The sequence below is a fragment of the Quercus lobata genome, chromosome 8 (assembly GCF_001633185.2).
Source record: "Quercus lobata isolate SW786 chromosome 8, ValleyOak3.0 Primary Assembly, whole genome shotgun sequence".
Lineage (NCBI taxonomy): Eukaryota > Viridiplantae > Streptophyta > Magnoliopsida > Fagales > Fagaceae > Quercus > Quercus lobata.
In genome coordinates, this window is record NC_044911.1 from 33,643,169 (window position 1) to 33,659,829 (window position 16,661).

At 37.6% G+C, this 16,661-nt stretch overlaps 1 protein-coding gene across 2 annotated transcripts; it reads right to left on the reverse strand.

Moving 5' to 3' along the window:
- Window positions 1-7,995: 7,995 nt before the first annotated feature.
- On the reverse strand, window positions 7,996-13,698 carry LOC115958561 (ribosomal RNA small subunit methyltransferase NEP1-like). 2 transcript variants are annotated; one of them, XM_031076986.1, is made up of 8 exons: window positions 13,608-13,698; window positions 11,633-11,908; window positions 10,994-11,086; window positions 10,744-10,888; window positions 10,523-10,633; window positions 10,359-10,444; window positions 10,215-10,272; window positions 7,996-8,300 (listed from the first exon to the last, which is right to left on the reverse strand). In XM_031076986.1, the coding sequence occupies exons 2-8, from the start codon at window positions 11,873-11,875 to the stop codon at window positions 8,221-8,223; spliced, it is 816 nt and encodes a 271-aa protein (XP_030932846.1). In that variant the 5' UTR covers window positions 11,876-11,908; window positions 13,608-13,698; the 3' UTR covers window positions 7,996-8,220. The 2 variants fall into 2 exon arrangements, with proteins under 2 accessions (XP_030932846.1, XP_030932847.1); XM_031076987.1 differs by lacking the exon at window positions 13,608-13,698 and adding an exon at window positions 13,355-13,417.
- Window positions 13,699-16,661: the final 2,963 nt, after the last annotated feature.

A 16,661-nucleotide genomic window follows, 5' to 3' on the forward strand; every position in this document is an offset into this window, starting at 1 on the left:
AGTTATGATTTAAACTAGTCGCTCTTTGGATGGAGTTTTTATCATGAAAGTTTATGATTTAAACTTGTTGCTTTGTGGAAGGAATTTTTATCATGGAGGTTATGATTTAAACTTGTCACTTAATGGACGGAGTTTTTGTCATGGATGTCATGATTTTAACTCGTCATTTTGTTGAAAGAGTTTTTATCATCGAGATTATGATTTAAACTCATCATTCTGTTGACGGAGTTTTTATCATTGATGTTGTGTTTTAAACTCGTCGCTTTGGTGGAAGGAGTTTTTCATCACGAAATGTTTGAGATTTGGTCATTTGGAAAGAAATGGCTTTAGAGATGCCTTATTTGCTTTATTCATCCTTGCTTATAAAAAGTATTCCAAGGATTATACTTAACAAAAAAGGGAAAATGCTGAAAGTAAAACTTATGCATGAAAACAATAAAATCTCGCTTATTTGTTAGTGAATAAGACGAGGTATTCCAAGTACTAGAACTTATTGATGCTGGGTGTTATTTCCTTCACTAATATTACTTTTGAGGTGTTCTACATTCCAAGGACAAGGTAAAGGTTTTCCGTTCATATCTTCTAAGTAATAGCTCCCCCTTCTTAAATAACAGACGACCTTGTACGGACCTTCCCAATTGGGGCTTAGCTTTTCTTGGGTTGGATCTTTGGTGGCTTGTGAAACCTTTTGTAGGACCATGTCTCCAGGATTGAATCTTTTCAACTTCACCCTTTGATTGTGGTACTTTGTCATTCTCTCATGGTATAGAGCCATCATTTGAGTCGTGTCCTCCCTAACCTCGAGTAAGCAATCCAAAGCGAGTTTTAGTCCCTCGTCGTTGCTGTGTTCGTCATAACATGTCCGTCTGAGGCTTGACATCCCAACTTCCACAGGAATCACTGCTTCGGTTCCAAATGCCAGTTTGAAGGCCGTTTCTCCTATCGGTGTTCTTGCAGTCGTCTTATAGGCCCATAAGACTCCTAGAAGCTCTTCAGGCCATGCTCCTTTTGCCCCCTCAAGTCGAGCTTTGATTAGCTTAAGCAAAGTTTGATTTGTGACTTCGTTCTGCCAGTTGGCTTATGGGTGTCTAGGGGAGGAATAATGATTTTTGATCCCCAGCTCCTTATAGAAATCTCTAAACTTGCTATTGTCAAACTATCGTCCATTGTCAGAGATAATCACCCTTGGAATCCCAAATCAACAAACGATGTTTTTCCATATGAAGTGTTGTATCTTGGCTTCTGTGATTACTGCCAAAAGTTCTACTTCCACCCATTTCATGAAATAATCAATTGCGACAACTAAAAATTTGACTTGTTTTTTACCTGGTGGTAAGGGGGCTACAATGTCAATGCCCCATATAAAGAACGACCATGGTGACGAAATGTTTGTCATGTACTCCGATGGGACGTGTTGCACATTTCCAAACCGCTGGCACTTGTCACACCTCTAAACAACCTGGGTTGCATCCTTCTGCATGGTCAGCCATAAATATCCTACTTGGACCACTTTCCCCACAAGTAAGCGTGGGCTTGAATGATTTCCACATACACCTTCGTGGATTTCACTCAGCACGTATACAGCATCCTCGAAGTCTAGGCACTTCAAGTAGAGTTGGGAAAACCCCCTTTTGTACAATTCGTCATTCAGGGTTGTTAATCTGGATGACCTTACTCTGAACTTCCTGGCCTCAAAAGGGTCTAGTGGGAGTGTGCCATCTTTAATGTAAGTGATTATTGGGTCTATCTAGCTACCTTTGGATTAAATATAGATTACATCCAACCCTTGTATGCTTAGGAGGCTTTGCACCTCTATGTATAGTCCAAATTGTCCTATATCGTTGTTGGACGAGGCAAGTCTAGCCACTTCGTCCGCTTCGAAATTCTCCTCCCTTGGTACCTGAGTAATCTTGACATCATCAAAATTAGAAACTGACTAACTGGTCAATTTTAAGTACCTTTTCATCTTGTCTTCCTTCGCTTCATACTCCTTGGTTATCTGCCCTACTACTAGCTTTGAATTTGAGTTTAACTTTAAGTTTTTGATCCCCAGGGCTTTTGCGACCTCAGACCTGTAAGTACTGTTTCATATTCCGTTTCATTATTTGTTGTTGGAAACTGAAGCTAGACCGTGTACTTAAGGATGTCTTTCTCTGGAGATAAGAGGATGACACCTACACCTCTAACACTTGCAGCTAACGACCCATCCGCATATACCGTCCAATAATGTGCTTCTGGGTCTTAATCCGTCATGGTGAATTCAGCAACGAAGTCAGCTAATGTCTGAGCTTTCATAGCTGTCTGTGGTTTGTAGTCAATATCAAATTGACTCAACTCTACAGCCCATTGAACCATTCTCCCTACAACATCTAGCCTGCTCATGGCTTTCCGAATGGGTTGGTTCATCAGGACAAAGATGGTATGATCTTGGAAGTATGGACGAAGCTTCCTGGATGCAACAATTAAAGCAAAAGCCATCTTCTCTATCCTCGGGTATCTCACCTCTGTGCCCTGGAAGGCCTGGCTTGTATAATAAACTGGCCTCTGAATCTTGAGCTCTTCAAGGATCAATGCCGAGCTCACGGCTGTTTGCGATACAACCAAGTAAAGGAATAGGTCTTTCCTTTGACGGATGGACTCAGGAGTGGCGGTTTGGACAAATATTCCTTGAAAGCATAGAAAGCTACTTCACACTCTTCTGTCCACTAGAAAGCCTGCTTTAGTGTCTTAAAAAATGGGAGGCACTTATCTGTGGCCCTAAAGATGAACCTGTTCAGGGCTGTGATTTGTCCAGTTAGCCTCCGTACTTCCTTCGCACTTCTTGGCGAGGTTATGTCGAGTATGGCCCTAACTTTCTCTGGGTTGGCCTCGATTCCTCGTTGGGAAACCATGAACCCTAAAATATTGCCTGACGAGACCCCAAATACACACTTTGCCAGGTTTAGTCTCATTTGATACTTCCTCAGAGTGTCAAAAGTTTCTCTAAGATCGTCCAAGTGTGACTCTGCCTTTTTGCTTTTGACGAGCATGTCGTCCACATATACCTTCATATTTCATCCAATCTATTTGCTGAACATGTGATTCACCAGCCTCTAGTAAGTAGATCCTGCATTTTTTAAGCCGATCTGTAGTAGTACAACCCATGGCTAGTGACGAAGGCCATTTTCTCCTGATCTTCGTTGTTCATGCGAATTTGGTTATAGCTTGAAAATACATCCATGAAAGTTAGCAACTCATGACCAGCTGTAGAATCCATGAGCTGGTCAATTTAGGGAGAGGGAATTCGTCTTTCGGGCAAGTGTGGTTGAGTCTGTAAAATCAATGCACATTCGCCATTTTTAGTTGGACTTCTTAACCATGACGACATTGGCAAGCCACTCGGGATAGAAGACTTCTCAAATAAAACTGGCAGTTAAGAGCTTCTCCACTTCTTCCATGATGGCCCTATTCATTTCAGAAGTGAAAACCCTTCATTTTTGTTGGACAGGCTTTTTTGTTGGGTCAACATTTAACCGATGCTCTATCACCCTGTTGTCTATGCCTAGCATATCCTCATGGGTCCAAGCGAAAATATCTAGATTCTTCTTCAGGAACTCCACTATTTCTTCTTTCATTGGTGGCTCAAGTCCTCCTCTAACCTTAGTGACTTTGGAAGGATCTCCCTCTACCAGCTTCACATATTGCAAATCCTTTGCAGGCTTCTCCAACTCCTCCTTGACCATCCAGGCATGATTTTCTTTGGAAGCTAATACTACCTGATAACATTCTCGGGTTAGCAGCTGGTCTCCGCGTATTTCTCCAATCCTATGTGGGGTTGGGAATTTCACCTTGAGGTAGTAGGTCGAGGTTTCAACTTTGAGTCGATTTAATGTTGGTCATCCAAGGATCACATTGTATGATGATAGATAATTGACGATTAAAAAATCCACTTGTTTTATTACCTGAGCTGGATGCGACCCTACTGTGACTGATAATGAGATGCTGCCTTTCAGATAGATACGGTCTCCACTGAAACTGACCAAAGGTGACTTGAAAGGTCAGAGCCGTTTAGGGTCCAACCTCAGCTGCTGGTATGCCGTCATGTACATGATGTCTGCCGAGCTCCTATTATCGATTAATACCCTTCTCGTGTTAAAGTCTTCAATTTTCAGCATGATGATGAGGGGGTCGTCATGAGGTTGCTTGACCTCATTTGCGTCTCGCTCAAAGAAAGTGATGTCATCATTCTCTGATCGATGATATTTTGCTGAGGGATGCTTGATGCAAACGCTGTTAATCTGTCTCTAATAGGCCCTCCTCAAGGACTTGCATGATCCTCCTAATATTGGTCCACCATTTATCATCCTTATTTCCCCTACGACCTATTTTGGATGGTCTCGTCCATCATCCTTATTGTCGTCATGAGACTTATCTTCTTCCTTTGATCGAGACTGATGATCTCTTTAGACGAACTTTTGGAGCTTCCCCCTCTAGATCAGCTCTTAAATCTGCTCCCTCAAATCACGACATTTGTCGGTGTAATGGTCGTGATCATTGTGGAAATGGCAATATTTCTTCGGATAGCACTTCCTAGAGGACATGCTTAACGACTTCGGCCATTTCAAGTTGGGTTCATCCTCAATTCGCATTAGGATCTTGTCCGCAGGCATCACTAGTAGGGTGAGGTTCAGCCTCTTCTTTGGAACTTCTGGGCTGCTCTTACTTGCCTTGGTTTCCAACGAATGGTCTTTACGGTCCTTTTTCTTACCTTGTGAGTCATTAGTTTCTTCCTTCTTCCGTTTGCTTGTCAGTCCTTTTGTAGTGAAAGCGTCATATTCATGTACTTCTGAGCTTTGAACAAAAGGTCTGTCATAAAGGTTGGTGGCGTCTTTCCCAATGAAAAGACAAAATCAAGATTGTTGAGTCCAAACTGAAAGGTCATCATTATAACCCGGTTGTCAGCTTCGTCAATCTCAAGAACAGCTTTGTTGAAGCACTTCACATAATCAAGCTTTCCCCTTCCTGCTGCCTTATAGTCAGCAAGTAAAAGATTGGCCTTTTGTGACGCCGCCCCCCAATGAAGTGCCAGAAAAACGAGTCACTGAGCTGTTCAAAGTTTGCAATTGAGGATGCTGGCAGTTTGCTGAACCACACCCTGGCAGCTCCCTTGAGAGTGGCAGGAAAAGACCTATATATGACTTCATCCGGAGTTTATTGGAGGTTTAGAATTGTCTTGAAAGTCCTTATATGGTCAAGAGGGTCTTTTGTGCTATCATGGAACTCTAGTTGTGGGAGACGAAACTTTGGAGGCAAGGGGCACTCCAAAACACTAGCAGTGAAGGGTGAATTTATTTGCTTGAGCATACCATCGAGATTCATCGTCGTCTTCCCCTTCATGGCATTTTTCACCTCGTCCAATTCCCTCCTCAGGCTTTTCATCATATGATCATTACCGTGTATGGATTGCTCGGTGTATTCGGAAACATCTTTTCCCTTGTTGTTCTTGGGGTTGCTAACTTCTTAGTCGTGTCTACCATGGTTGCTTCGCTGAAGTGAAGTGTTGCTGCCCTCAGGACGAGCTCGATACTTCAACTCTTCATTCTGTTTCATTAGCTTCTACACATTTGTGGTTAGAGCTTAGATTTGTTGAGCCATTACTACTAGATCCAGGGGTGCTGTTGCAATGGATTCCATTGGTCTTAAGGAGCTTTGTTGATAGGGATACAATGGCTTGTCAACTCCTCGCAGACGGCACCAAACTAATGAAGCTCAAATGTGACCTCGTCAGTATGTTCCTCGTCATTACTGATGGATGAATTGCGATACCTATTGAAAAGATAAGAAATAAAAAGAAATATCACTGGCATGGTGCTAGTTACGGACACTCCGATGCCTAAGTCAAATTATCGCTCTCAATTGATAGGATAATTGCAGTATATTGTGTTTTTCATGAAGAAAACTCACCTGGGTTGGCTAGCTTTATATAGCTTACTTTCTGGTTGGTCATTTATGCTCGTTAATGCTCTTCTAGGCATTTTCACCTGAATGAATTATAGCATTTAATGGCAATGAAGTTTCTCTTTAATGTGTAACGCATGACTGTGGGCTCAACAAAGCTCTTGTAACCTTTCCGGCACATTTACTTCTTGTTGGCTAGCTTGATGAAGTTAATTTCTGACTTTAATGTGCATAGGCTCGTCCCTTCATACGGACGGCCTTTCACTGCTTGCTCGTGGGAGTTATCCTAGCTTAGATGTGCTCTACGGTCGTCCTTTGACCGTTTTACTGATACTCATCAATATATATATTGGGTCCAAAAGTGGCACATGTCGAACAGTTCAAGACATGTGTTTAGGGTGTAAAGAACCCCCCCGTCCCCCAATATTTCTCATATGGTTGCCACTTGTATGAGATCCAATTTTGGTTTCTATTCAAAATATTTCACTATTGTTTGTGAATCAATTTACAAAAGCAATATCATCTGCCTTAAATTCAGGCCATATGCTCAAATTTTTAATTTTATGCATATTGCCTTCATACCAAAAATAGACATCCCTATAAAATATTATATTATAGGCCGATAAGCTCGTGTAATTTCCTATATAAAATAGTGTTCAAAATCCTAGCCAACAGGTTACAATTTATTCTTTTGTATGTTATTTTGGACTCCCAAAATGCATTTATATCAGGAAATCTTATCTTATTACTGGTAATGCAGTGATAGCTTATCAAAGGTTACACAACATGCGAACTAGATGAAAAGGCAAATGGCACTGAAATTGAACATGAATAAAGATTATGATCGGGTAGAGTGAAGTTTTTTTTGCAGGCATGATGCAGAAGATGGGGTTTGATTTGAGATGGGTGACCATAATCATGGAGTGTCTCTACAACATCATATTTAGTCATCATCAATGGGTAACCAAGAGGCTACATCTAACCATCCTGGGATATTCGACAAGATGATCCTCTCTCTTTGTAACTTTTTTTTTATTTGTGCCAGAGGTCTCTCGGCTTTATTGAGAAAAGCTGAGGTAGACAAAAAAATTCATGGCTTATTAACCTGTAAAAGACAGCCCTAAGGTCTCCCACTTGTTATTTGTAGATGATGGTTTGGTATTTAGTCAGGCTACAACCGAAGAAAGTATGAAAATTTCGCTAGTCTTGTACTGTTATGAGAAGGCCTCTGGTCACAAAAAATAAATAGGGAAAAGACAACTATTAAAAATACACCAAGGATACCATGATCCATGATTTAAACTACAAGCCAGAACAAACACGGGCTCTCAGTGCTAGTGTAAAAGAACGAGTGATGAAGAGGTTGTAAGGGTGGAAGTAAAAAACCTTATCAAGAGCAGGAAGGGAGATACTTATAAAACAATGGTCCAAGGCTTCAAGCAATACCCATATACACCATGTCTTGTTTTAAACTCCTGAAGGCATGGTATGATGAGCTTAATTCTATGACAGATAGATAATGGTGGGGCCAATAAGTATAGGAAAAGAAGATTCATTGAAAAAGTTGGGAGTAAGTAGTGCAATGCGAAGACAAATGGAGGAGTCGGCTCTAAGGATCTCCATTGAAAGACAATGCTTGGCACACTCACCATTTTATCGAGTTTGTAATGAAGAAGTGGAATCAGTGAAGCATATACTTCAGACGAGTCCGATGGCTAGAAATGTTTGGGCTGTAGCCAAAGGAAGATTCATAAGTGGCCTACAGACTTGAGGATGATTTTTATAAATTATTTCAACATCGACATGGGAATGTAGACGTACAAGAGGCAAGGAATAGGAGTTTCTTGTAAGAGAAAAACCAGGTGTTAGTGCCGTGAAAAGGCCACTGAGGCTATGTGATGTCAGTTAAGCCTACTGCTTTATGTTCACTACTGGCAGCGGCTTCTGTTTTGGTACTACTTTCATATACTGTTGAGCAACTAATCATATATGCATGTAATAGATTGAGACCATTCCATTCGATCCATTAGATATCAATGCCAATAAGTCTAGTGTATTTCATATTTCTGTCCCTCAATTATCTCAACTTGACAGCTAATATACCCAAAATGCTTTGCATAACAAAATTACATTTAAAAAGAAAAGAAATTTTTTATCCCTTGCTACTGAGAGACTAGTACCACTTGCTGAGAACATGTGCCATATTTCTTTGATTGATCAAATGTATTTGCCTTGGTAGAAACGCTATCATATAGTTGATAAATAGCAAAGAGTGAGTGGGGTTCACAAGATGTTATACTTTGTCTCGAAAGCATTGGTAATCTTTCCAATACAGTATGCAGCACTCAGAGGGTAACCGGAAACTGCAAAAATGGTAGATGGTTATTTACAAACAGAAAAATAATGTTCATGTTCCAAGAGTAATTGCCATACTTGGATTCTGTTGCCAAAAACAAAATAAAATGAATAGATAATGCAGATGCCCAACGGGTTACTATCCTAGTTTATTCTTCTTCTTCAGATGAAAAAAATGAAAAAGATACAGCAATAAGAAAAAAGAAACAAGAACCTCAAAGTTGAAGGAATAAGTTTTCAAGCATTGTTCAAAAAAGGAAACCATGGAATACTTTCAACCCTACCTAGAATGCTCAATCTTAGACAAATGATGATAAATCACATGAGCTATATGCTCTGATCATCTTAATTCATAACAATGTAAATATTTCATGTTGACTTCCTTGAAAGCTAATATTCAAGACAAATTCTCAAGTTTTTGACCTTAAACAACTTGAGAGAGCAAACAGAACAAGTATTTCTTTATTCAAGTAATTAAAACATCAAAACAGATATATTTTGATTGGAAACGTCATAAATAACATTGTATGCAATTTTACTATAACTGTAAACAATTTGTGTCCCTAGAAGCCAGAAAAGAATTATGACCATTTATTATAGCAGTTCAGACTAAGTAAGTATAAAATGTCAAATAACCTTAAAATCCTCTTTGTAAGGGTGCTTTTTGGTTCAATATGGCATTAGGGACATTACAATTCAGGGTCATATTGATTCCAACCAATGAAGACTATGTTTATCACCTCACCTAATTCTATGTTAAAAGATATTTGAATTTTTAACTGAGTACAGACATAATTTTAAGTTTAACAACATAGATAGTGAGTCAATTGCATGCTTTTGCACATGTGCATGGGCAGACCTGTCCATCAAACCAAATTTTTTTATTGTGATGGATCTGGGTTCTTACTATCCATGTTTCAAGCAGGAATGATATATATAAGATGAACCAACTCAGGTTCATGCTGGGTTTGGGACTGAGCCACCCTTGTGCCCATCTGACACTGCTCATAATTCAATGGCTTTCCACTTTCATAATTTAAGAAACATGAAAATTTGATTTATGATAGATTGCAAGGAAGCAGTTTTACAAGAGAAGAGAACCAACTGAATGCTCACAAGGACAAAGAGATAACTGAAACTTCACAGAACAGTAAACTTTCCTGTGCCCAACAAATGATGCAGCTGATAATCCTGCATTGGGTGGAAAAGAAAAGGTGGGAACTACCTCACCTGATGCACATTGCAGATGGCAAAGGCGGTATATCTTTTGTAAAGGAGTAAGGACATATCAGCTGCATTTCTATCCCTAGGCAATCTTCTTAATCAGATATTAATATTGAAACCTTAGGCTTCATATGGTTGGAGGACGGAAAAGTGGTGGGATAGAAGAGATTTAATTTTCCCTAATGTGTGTTCGGTTGGGGGTAGAAAAGTGGAGGGTTCAGGAGGGAGGGAAGGGTAGATGGTAAATTCCCATCACCCCCCCCCCCCCCAAAAAATTCTCCTCAATTTAGGGAGGTTGAGTTTTCACTCCAAATGGTGGACTCAGGAAGAAAACACCCGACCCCACTAAAATCACTCTCCACTCCCCTCCCCAACCAAACACACAAATTTTCCCTATTTTCTCTTCTCCCCACAAATCACCCCAACCAATCACTACCTAAAGAGAAATTAATATATGACATCATCCACATGTAATCTGGCTACAACTCAATTGACAAAGTCTGGTTATCGTCTTTGGTAGTCAGCAGAAACTAAAGCCACCTACATCCTCAATTTATTAGAAATTAATTTGGATGGTTGTCGAACTCAAATTTGCTGAAAGAGATGCTCACTAACATTGTACACAGAGGAATGTGACTATCTGGAATTTCTACAAAAACAGAACCATTGTATAAGAAAGCAATGTAGTATAAACTTACTTGATATAAAATCATCAGCATCCTCCCTATCAATTTTACCATGGGCCATTGCACCAACCTGAAAACACAGAGTATTCGGTAAAAAATCTATAAGTTTTGGTCACATAACACTTGTGTGTATAGTTAAAGTTATTTTGAACTTACCACAAAAACAAGATCAACATCACCGGTGCCCGCAGAGCTCACATAATTGTTTATATTAACCAATTTTTCAGAACTAAATGACAAGCCTGGTATCAAAGCAAATATTAACTTCATTTCTAGTATGAATTAGATAACACAGAACAAATCATACAACATAACCTCACCTATTTTGCGAGAATTGACAGGAAGATACCGGCTTACAGGGTTCTTGATCACACGCAAAAGTTTCTCACGCTTACCAGCAGCAGTGATACTCAATTTTTGTAGAAGCTGCACTGCAAGGTAGCCAAGAGGAGAAAAGCAACATCAAATAGAGCTCTGAACCCACACACACAAACAATATTAGCATGCTTTTGTATGTTGAGGTGAGAACAGTACAGCTTACACATAAGACCACAGAAATGCTTGAATGTCCTTGGAAGACGAGCATGTGGTTTAACTTCAAAAAGAACACCTTTCTCTGTTTTCACATACACAGCTTGTACCATCCCACTCTTATTAAGTTGGCTATCCAAAATCATTAGGAGAGCCTGACGACAACAAAGCCTTAAGGTCATCTATGGTTCAAAGAAGTAGAAAACACAAGAGCAATTATTGAAGCATAATGTCAACCCATAATTGTGAAGTTCACTAACCTGATGAACAATGTCAGGCCGGTAATCAGAAGGATTTCTGTTATTTTTCTTCAAGAAATATGCATGGTCATCTGAGTTCAAAAGCTGGTAACTCTGTATGCATAAAACTAGTTATCAAAACCACGAAAAAAAAAATCGCACAAAGCAATAAAACAACAATTACAACAACAACAAAAAAATCTCAATAAATGCCATATTGAGTCGGTTAAACCCAATAACCTGAGAACCTACATAAGATTTTGTATATTTTGTGACAAGAAATTATAAAAGAAAGCAATGCAACCAAGCCTAATAAAGAACCAAAAAAACATCCAAAGCAGAAAACCTTTCTTGTAACTCAAAATAAACTTCTCTTTTGACTTATACATGAACTTTCAAACCCAAAAAGAAAAAACAAAAGCAAACAAAAAAACACAAAGCCTATAAATAAAAAATATTAAAAAAAAATAAAAACCAAACAAACAAACAAAACCTAACATTACCCACAAGGAAAATGCTAAAATCCAAACCAGAGAGCCTATAACCCATAAAAAAAACTCCACAAAACCCATAACCAAAAAGTTTCATCTTTTACAACATATACAGGGAAAAAAACCAACAACAACAGCAGCAACAACAAATTCAATATAATTTACAGACCTTTCCAACTTTTGCGACTTCCAAAGATGCCTTTTCAAGAATGAAGATGAGCCTGCCTTTGTTGGTATTATTCTGCTCAGTTGGGGCAACTGGAATACCCTCAAGTTCATTCACCACCTCCTTTCCTTCTTCCTCACCATCACTTGTTTTCTCTGTAATGGCTCTCTTTGCATCTTGCTCTCTGTCACGCCTCTCCTCCCTATTTTTTCGCTTCTTCCCTTTCACTGCATACGTCCTCACCATTTTGGGGTTTGGAGAAGATGAGTATTAGACTTCCTGGCACCAATGAGAAAGATTGATATCACTAGGAATTGACTCTGGCACTCATGGCAGATATCACTAGAAATTTCCAAGTTCACCCAACAAATTTTAAGATTAGAAAGGTTGCATACACAGCACTCTCTCAACATGATCTCTCCCTTCAATCAATAATTGTCTAGCTTAACCTTCAATTCACAAGCTCCATAAATTGTGTACCTGAAGCTATGCTTAGAGCTATAGATTTAAACCAGAGCATAGGCATTTTTGAGCACTCTTGTCACAAGACTGGTTAAGACGAATATAGAAACAATTACAACTAGATACCACCATTCCACCATGTTAAATATGGAACAAATTATAGTAACTTCGACTTAAAAGATTATTTTGATGTTTGTACCACAAGAGCAGGGTAATCAATCAATAGCAAGTCAATCGGAATCCAAAATTATCAATCAAACAATTATAACCCTTTACATGAATATATTAAACTTCAAAACCCACATAGGATTAAAATTCTTAAATACTTTTAGCCAGACCCAAGAGAACCAAGCTAAAATTAAGAGCTAACAATAATGGTTCATGTATGACACCCATGTTCATGTGCTAACAAGAGGCTGCAAAAATTAGGTCCATCGCAAACACAGCCATGGAAGTGTCCCATGTACTGAAATTAGCAGTTATTCGTGAATAAAACAGATAATTTTGAAAGTAAATTAAAAAATGAAACCCCAAAGCCAAACCACTTTTTTTTTAATATAATATAATTCACATGTAACATAAATCGACTGAATGTGCTGAAAATACTATAGATTGAACTTTTGTTTAACGGAGAGATGTATCTATATTTGCATTTTTTTTTTTTTTTTCAGTTTTTGAATACAAATTTTCAAACTCCCCCCAGCCCAAAAAAGAAAAATCACATGAAAAAGTTTACACTACTCGTAGACATTCCAAGAGTCCAAGAGTTCACATGCATGTAGGGGTGGATGAATTAGGTTGGTAAGCATTTATCAAATATTTGGAATCTTGTTCCTTTCTTTTTGATACGGACATTATGGAGGAAAGAAATTGACGCACTTTTGAAGTTTCGGAAAGACGAGACTCAATTGTTAGCAAATTTTACTAGTTCATTATATCAGTGGTCTTTATACATGGGATTTTACCGAATAGTGATTCCATGCCTTTTTGTAGATTATTATTTCAATTAAAAAAAACTATTCTTACCTATAACCAAAACAAAAACAGTTCACATGCACGCACGGGTGCACTAGAGGAAAAACATAGATTAACACAAATTTTTCTTTCACTTTAGAGAAGCTACTAATAACAAATACTACGTACATTGACAAATAGAAGCCATAAATAAAACCATAAACAATAACAAAAATATTTCCATAATTCGACGTATCAAATAAAACTATCATAAAAATTCGTAAAGCATCAAATAAAGTAAATGCCTACAATGGAGTCTATAAGAACATCCGGTTGTTGAAAGATTCCAACTTTCTACAAAGTAAGCCTCAGACACAAAACAACTACACAGGATTCAAGGATTAATTAGCCCAGCCCTACAGACAAGAGGTTTAAGCCTTGGTTTATTGTTGTAGAGAAAAGCCGTGCATGAGAGAGAGAGAAAGAGAAGAGCCGTACGTGTATGAGAGAGTAAGAGAGAGAGAAGGTAGAAGACAGAAGAGAGATTTTTGTTTGTAGATACCTGGTTTGGTTTGGTGTGGTGACTTGGGACTGTTGCAAACTTTGGAGCAGCCTTAAACCCTAAGAAAGAAAGACAAAACGGAAAACACTCTTCAGATACCTTAGAAAGCTCGAAACAATAGGCGGGAGCTCCAGAAAAAATCCGGTTGTTAAATAATATAACATATATATTTATATAAGACTTTTTTTTTTTTTTTTTTTGATAAAATATATATGACTTTGGATTGGGCTTGTAGTGTAGACTTGAGAAAAGCCCACAAAACTAATATTTATGAAGAAGTGTGGCCCAACCCGTAACTAAACCTAGGAGAGATAAAAGACCCGTAAGGATTCCGTCCGTTAAATTTGTTTTGAAATCACTCACTCGGTTTCTTGCGAATGTTCCTGGTTGAATCCGAAGTTGTCGGCTTCGGCTGCCACAATAATTAAGTTTTTTTTTTTTTTTTTTTTTTTTTTTTTTTTTTTTTTTTTTTTTTGAGGAACGTGTATGGGAATAAGTTAGGAATAGGGTTTTTGAAGAAATCTGGATCTGACGGCGAGAAAATACAGTAAAGTCTGGGAATTATAGATAAGTAGGCTCAATCGCACTAACTCAGCTCAATAGCTGAAGCATGATATCGGACTATACTAACTATGATTTGGGCTTTGATTTGAACTATGCCGTTGGCCTGTTGCACTATTATTATTAATCTTGATAATTTAGTGGGCTCTTTTTAATTTTCAGTGAATTTAGTGGGATTCTTCTTTTAAAAACTGGGTTGATTAACATGAACTCTAGGGATTTAAAAAGTAACTATATTCTAGAGTTCATAATCATAAAATCTTCACTTTATTAATTAAAAAACTATTTAAATTTTACTACATTATCAATATTTTTTTAAATAATATATATATATATTATTTAAAAAAAATATTGATAATGTAGTATATATATAAACACACATTTTATTATCAATGATTTGGTAGAGTCTTTTGGCTAAATATTATGTAAATTGGAATTTATTCGGCAATGATATTGCCAAAATATTTGCCCAATTTTTGGCTCAATTGACTTGACCAACTAACCTAATAAAAATTTATCTAACCGAAATAAGGAGAGAGAAAAAAAAATTGAATTGTGGCAATATCATTACCAAAATAAGAGAAGAGAGAGAGAGAGAGAGAGAGAGAGAGAGAAAGTTAAATTGTGGCAATCTCATTCTCAAAATAGAGGGGAGAGGGAGAGAGAAAAAAGTTTAATTATGGCAATCTCATTGCTGAAATAAGAGAAGAGAAAAAAAAAAACAATTAGAGGAGAGAGAAAACAAAAGGTTGAATTGTGGCAATCTCATTGCCTCCAGAGAGAGAGAGAGAGAGAGAGAGAGAGAGATTCAAATGAAACTTTGCACAACACTTTGGGGATATTTTGGCCCCTCCAAAGCTTCCCCCTTTTCTCTTGAGTTTTCTCCCCGAATTAGGGAGATAGCATTTTGGTGGGCTTAAGAGAAAACATCCAAACCCCATCAGTTTTCTCCCTTAAAATCTACCTAACCAAACACCCTAAAAAAAAAAAATTATCTCCCCTTCTCTCTCTCTCTCTCTCCCCCCCACCCCCCCCTCCCCTTTCCATCCTCCCTAAAAATTCCACCCAACCAAATAGAGTCTAAATTTTTACGATTTGAGCTACTAGGTTTAGAGGTTTATATCTGCATGCAATATTATATTCAAGAAGGGTCTTGAATATTCTTGTGGCTGTCAATTGTTGTGTAGCACGTTTTTCCTTCAAGCTTAGAATTTTGACAACAGCTTCAATTGATTTCACTCCTTAGTTTGGATTGAAACTTGGATCAAATGGGTAACACCTCCTTGGATCAGTTGGAAAATGGTTTTGGAAGTGTCCTGTGATTTTTGAAAATTTTGGCAAAATAGCAATAAATCTCTTATAATTTTGGAGTGAAAATGGAACAAAGGTTTTCTTTGTATCAATTTTAAGGGGGCATTGCCGCCACTTAATGGCTCTTTTTCCAAAAGCTCTCTAAAAAAATTTCTATGTGCTTTGAGAGTGAGAGGACTCCTCTATTGATAAATGAAGAAAAAGAGCCATTAAGTGCAATGATGAATTAATTCTGATTGGATCTTAATTGATTTAATTAAAATTAATTATATGTCAAAATCTCATTGGTTTAAATTTTAGAACAATAATGTAATTAAAAGTATTGAAAAAAATTCTATGAGAATTATGACTTTTGAATTTTTATCAGTGTTCTTGAAATACATATAGGGTCTGTTTGGATTGAGCTTATTTTTACTGAAACTGAAAACACTGTAGCAAAATAATTTTTAAATGTGTGAATAGTGTCGTGGGACCCATTATTAATGAAAAAGTTGCTGAAAAGTGAAATTTATGGGTTCGTAAACAGTGCACGGGTGCACTGTTCACTGTGGAAAAGTCAACCTTTGTGGCTACTGTTCATGAACAATGCATGAACAGTAACCGCATTACTCCCTGAAACGCGTGAAGAAAAAAAAAAAAGCCAGAAAACGCAGACTTGTAAACGCTGACGTTGAATCCAAACCCCACCATAATTGATTTGAACTTAAGAGTGCGTTTGGTACACTGTAATAACTCCTGTAATGGAATAGTTATTCATATGTAATATCAATTCGGTCATTTGGTTGCATCTTTACTACATGGATTAGTTATTACATTGGAATAATTATTCTTTAAGTTGAAAAATAGCTATTCCTCTTTAAAATAGATGTAATAGCTATCCCTTAGGGCACGTTTGATAGATCGTAATAGACATTGTAATGTAATAGATATTCCTATGGCATAACTATTTGGTTGTTTGGTTATGTTTTTATTACAATGAATAATTATTCCTTATGAATAGCTATTTTTCAAAATGAGGAATAACTATTCCTTATCAAAAGTACTGAATATCTATTCCTTCACCTTATGTAATAACTTTTTTTAAAAATTCCTAAAATACCATTAGTTGCCACATCTTCAAAAGGAAAGAAAATAATTTTTCCTTCTTGTTAATTATTAGCTCTATTTTGAACATTCTAAAAT